The sequence below is a fragment of the Carassius carassius genome, chromosome 40 (genome assembly GCF_963082965.1).
Source record: "Carassius carassius chromosome 40, fCarCar2.1, whole genome shotgun sequence".
Taxonomy (NCBI): domain Eukaryota; kingdom Metazoa; phylum Chordata; class Actinopteri; order Cypriniformes; family Cyprinidae; genus Carassius; species Carassius carassius.
The window spans coordinates 6,004,036-6,008,759 of record NC_081794.1 but is presented as its reverse complement, the minus strand read 5'-3'; the positions used below and the strand labels follow the sequence as shown (position 1 = coordinate 6,008,759).

Here is a 4,724-nt window from a genome sequence, read left to right as displayed (position 1 = left end):
TGTGATGCAAGGTTCGTGTTTTTGTGTGTGTGTGGGTGTGTTTACATTTCCCATATTCTTTAATTATAAAAACCCGTTCCGAGTTGCGTTGTTTCAACATGTTTTCAACCACTCACAGAGTCTATCACTCCATAACAGAAGTATGGCTGATAAAAGAATGGTTAACGATTTGGTTCTATCAAATCATTAAAATCAGTCTGATTAACCATTTGGACCTCAATGCACCTCACAATTTATTTTTGAAAATAAAATACTGATAAAAGTTTCAGTCAAAAGTTGTATCCTACACTATAACAAAACATAGGGTATGTTTTGTTATAGTGTAGGATACAACTTTTGACTGAAACTTATAGGCTACTGAAACATAATTTAAACAGTTCCTGTGGATAGATCGGAATACTTTTTATTTCTCTTTCTCAGAGGAGAAAAGTAATAAATAATAATAACATGGTTAGGTCTTCAGAATAGCAGTCCCGCCCCAGTGATCTGAAAGGTGGGAAGAAAAAAACGTAAAATGAGCTTTCGTTTATTCAGTCTCGAGAGGAGCACAGAGTGAAAACCACAACTTTCCTGGCTTCATTAATCAGCCTAAAACTCTGAAAGACATCATGCTTGTCAAATTTATCTGCGCTGTGGTCACCAGAGCGTTGTTTATTTTAGTGTCTCTTATTGGTGTATGGAGGGTGACATGGGTTAAAAATAATAATTTATACTGGTTTCTGACTATCCTCTATCTACCTCTCGTGGCTGAAATGATTTTAACTCTGAGAAGAAGAAAAGGGAAGGATTACAAATGGTAAGTCATCAAAATTTATTTTTGCAAACATAAGAATTTCGAGAGCCAAGCTGAACCTTCTCTGGGGTCAACATCCTAAAATATCATCTAGTGTAACATAAATAGGCTACTTGTGTGAAATTTGTCAGTGCAAGATATGTGACTCAAACTCTGATCTTTAGGTTTTCTCCAGCGATATTGTTTTTCCTCGTCAGCATTATACCAACCATATGGATCCTTGAGTTGCACCATCAGAAAAACAAATCAAGTAATACTAAGGTAATAGTAAATGAAAGTAATGGTAGATTAATTAGCTATACACCTTTCGTAAATACATTTTAGATTCTCTCTTCTGTGCAAACACGATTCATGCTGCCCTAAAAACATTAGACAAATTAAAACCTGTGAATCCCAAAGCCAATGCCTAATGCATTATATTTCAGAATCAATGTCTCATATAACAAAAATGATATGCTAATTATTGCAGTGTACTAACCTGGATTCATCTGAAAGCATCCAAGCATTTCTTGATAAATTGAGAAATTCAACCAATGGAAACGTGAGTGAAAAGGTACTACCTATTTGTCATTCATACTGGTTACAGACATTTTCCATGGAAGTAGACTACAGTAATCTCTGAAAGAAGACCCGAGTCTTTCAGACATTTATTCACTCTGTTTTGCCTCTAAAAACAACGTCTAGCTAGGGCGATTTGTAAATACAAATGTTGGTTCCGCCCTCAGTACAAACAAGACCTGCGTTCATGGTCGTGCATACTGTTATTTTGTCAGAAGTTACCACACCTTCACATACTGTATGAGATTTACAGGACACGCTTTATGTAAGTGTGACCTCAGCTCTTCCAGAGAGCAACACTTCACAGCTGAATACTCACTTTGTGGTGGTGTTTTAGGACCCTCTGAGGTTTTTGTCAGCGGTGTGTGCCAATGACTGGATCCTGGCCCTTCAGCAAATCGTCCTGATCCTGCTGATAGTGGGGAAGTGGCTGCTACCGATCGCTGGAGGGGTCACCAGAGATGAAATATCGCAGTTGTTACTCATCTTTGTAGGCACAGCTGCTGATATCCTCGAGTTCATCAGTGAGACGCTCGCCGATGTGGAGTAAGTGTCGTGTGAGACTAAAATAAAAAGCACTGCATAGTCTACATTTTCACATTTGTTCCAATTTTCAGCATAGTTTCTGTTAAGTTATTAACCCTATAAATCCTCCTGTATCATATTTGATACATAGTTTTTCTGCTGTCTAATTGATAGTTTACAGTTTTTAGTATAATTTGAAAATGTCCCCATTCAGATTGTGGTGTGCATGTCATTATGCTGTGAAATCTATTACTTGATTATTATTTTTGTTTTATTTATGTGTGTATTTATTGATTTATTTTTAAAGAATAATCATTTAAAAATTTGAGCATCATATGATACATCAGGCTTTTGAAGAAGGCTTATGTTTATCTCTCAGTTATCATTGTATTTCATCTCAAGCTTTGATCACAAGCTAAGCATTTAAAGCCATCTTAATAAGACAAATTATTGGGAGATATAGTGTTATGTAAGTATCCTTTACTCTCATTAGGATCTCACTGATTTACAGCTATCTGTCACGATCATTAGCTGGAGTGCCCATGAACTTCAGTAGAGGGCACTCCACTCAGGACCATTCCACCCATCAACCACCAGATGTCACCATATCATCACTTGGACACTAGCACCTCTCATACTGTTGCACCATACCCGAACTACATCTCCCATGAGTCACTGCATCACAATCACCTTGCCACACCTGCACCTCATTCATCAGCCAATTTCCTTGCCACACCTGCACCTCATTTACACACACATATAAGCACCACTATCACTTTCACTCACTGCGAAGTCTAGTTTAGCATTTCCCCTTGTGTTTGATATTCCCGTGTCTGATCTTGGATTGTGTATTTTGACTCTGATTCTCTGCTGCCTGCCCCGATCTCTGCTTGGTTCTGTTTTCGATTCTGGTTACCCCTAGCATACCCGACGCCATTCCTGATTTCTGCCTGTCCGACCATTCTCTGAATAAAGTTCTGCACATGGATCTAAATGCCTCTGACTCCTCGTTACACTATCAGGAGTTCATCTTTCCTTTTGGCCATATTAATATCAGCAATGGCACCGAATTGCATATTTTTGCTCAGCTTGGGTTTCTGAGTAAAATTTTTTTTTTCAAATATGAGCTCCATATGGTTGTCAAACAAAAATCACAAATGTCTTTTTAATTATAATTTTTTTTTCTAAACAGTTTCATTAAATAAAATAGAATTTTTTTTACTACTACTTCATATGTCAGGCTATACAGCTGTAATTTTTTACAAAATCTAAGCCTTTCAGTTTATTTCCAAATTTAGGTGAAATAAAGTTTCTGTGTAGTATTACAATAAACTATATTTCATTTTATTCTGTTCCTTGTTCTAGGGCGGAAAGTACACAGTTTGTGTGCGTTATTCTTGCGGTCTGGACATTGAGCATGCTCCAGTTTCCTCTGCATTTCTCAGGTCTGTACTCTTCTGTAATTGATGTTTCATACACAAAAATATTAAGAAAATTATGACATAAAATTATAAATGCAGAACCTGAAGTATGCATAACGCCAATATAATTGTAGTCATTGTTGTAAAGTTCTTTCTTGTTTTTCATTTTCAAGTGGTGAACACCAAACCTGAGGATTTCTGTGAAAGCCAGGATGACTCTCTCATTGCCAAGTTCAGGACAGATATATGGGACATTGCGGGAACCATTTTTCTTCAAGATGGCCCCTTTTTTGTTGTCCGACTTGCAGTTATGATTTCTTTCTCTGAGTTTCATCAAATGCTGGTCTTCTTTACCATTAAGAACTTTCTAGTAGTGTTGATTAGCATCTACAGGCTGTGGGCCATTTGGATAGATAACAAACCTTGACATGTTCAAACAGGATCTTGTTCAGTCAGTCAGCTGCAGTGATGATTTGCTGACATGAACATTATTTTGAGAACTGGCACTGTGCTAGTCACAGTGAAAAGTCTGATTGTGTTAATCATTTTGATTCATTGTAACAGGACAGCTTATTAAATAATGTATGCATGTACAATATGTTATATCATTAATAGTGCTGGGCAACGAATAACCGCGATTAATCACAACCAAAATAAAGGTTTTTGTGCATATAATATATGTGTGTGTGTATATTTATTGCATGTACATCCACTAATCACACATCATGTTCCTGTTTTACAGACAGTCCTTGTTAGCTGATTATCAGCTTTTCTGAATTCAAGTTCAGTGAGTTAATGCCACAAACAACAGTCCCAGAATCATGGCACTAAGATGAAGTCCATACAGGAAACAGTCAAGTTCATGTGCAACAAATACTCCAATTTAGACCGTTCCCTCAGGTGCTCCAAGGAAAAAATGTTCATTCATTTAATTTGTCCCAGCTTTTAAATAGTCCCCTTTTTTTGACACAACAACACTCTTGAACTGCCTTTGCTCTTTATAGATTGGAGTATCGTCAGCAGCCTGGTGAATGACAATGTGGACTTCATCCTCCCCAAAAATTTCCTCCAAGAAGCTTGAACACAGAACACTGTATCATTGCTCATTTCTTCCCAGAGCTGTGCATTTCTGAGGGAGGGGCTCAATCTACAAACACTGGCTAACAATTACTTAATTTTCACAGATTTCATTGAGTTTAGGTTTGCTTTCTTCAATATTAGCTAGCATATTCACTAGTGATACACTGCATGTACAGTAATATTTCAGTTAGTTTGAAAACTGATTGAAAACGTGAGTCTTTGTTTTAGATCAGTGTAATATCCATTATGATGTGAAATATTATAACTAAAGCCTAATACATCCATCAGACTTAACACTTTTGTTTTTTCTTCCTCATGCTTTTCTGTATTCTTCAAACATACCTTTA

At 36.8% G+C, this 4,724-nt stretch overlaps 1 protein-coding gene across 1 annotated transcript; it reads left to right on the top strand.

The window, feature by feature from the left end:
- The first annotated feature begins 536 nt into the window (after positions 1-536).
- On the top strand, positions 537-3,964 carry tmem26b (transmembrane protein 26b). The gene is made up of 6 exons (XM_059531859.1): positions 537-796; positions 958-1,054; positions 1,263-1,346; positions 1,689-1,897; positions 3,242-3,321; positions 3,471-3,964. Exons 1-6 carry the CDS (start codon positions 609-611, stop codon positions 3,722-3,724), a joined length of 912 nt encoding a protein of 303 aa, XP_059387842.1. The 5' UTR covers positions 537-608; the 3' UTR covers positions 3,725-3,964.
- Positions 3,965-4,724: the final 760 nt, after the last annotated feature.

Bases quoted from the DNA above. Each gene is read 5' to 3' on its own strand.
- tmem26b (XM_059531859.1), top strand. From the start codon at position 609: ATGCTTGTCAAATTTATCTGCGCTGTGGTCACCAGAGCGTTGTTTATT. The intron at 1,347-1,688 runs GTACTACCTATT...GTGGTGTTTTAG, and splicing joins ATGGAAACGTGAGTGAAAAG to GACCCTCTGAGGTTTTTGTC. The intron at 3,322-3,470 runs GTCTGTACTCTT...TTCATTTTCAAG, and splicing joins GTTTCCTCTGCATTTCTCAG to TGGTGAACACCAAACCTGAG.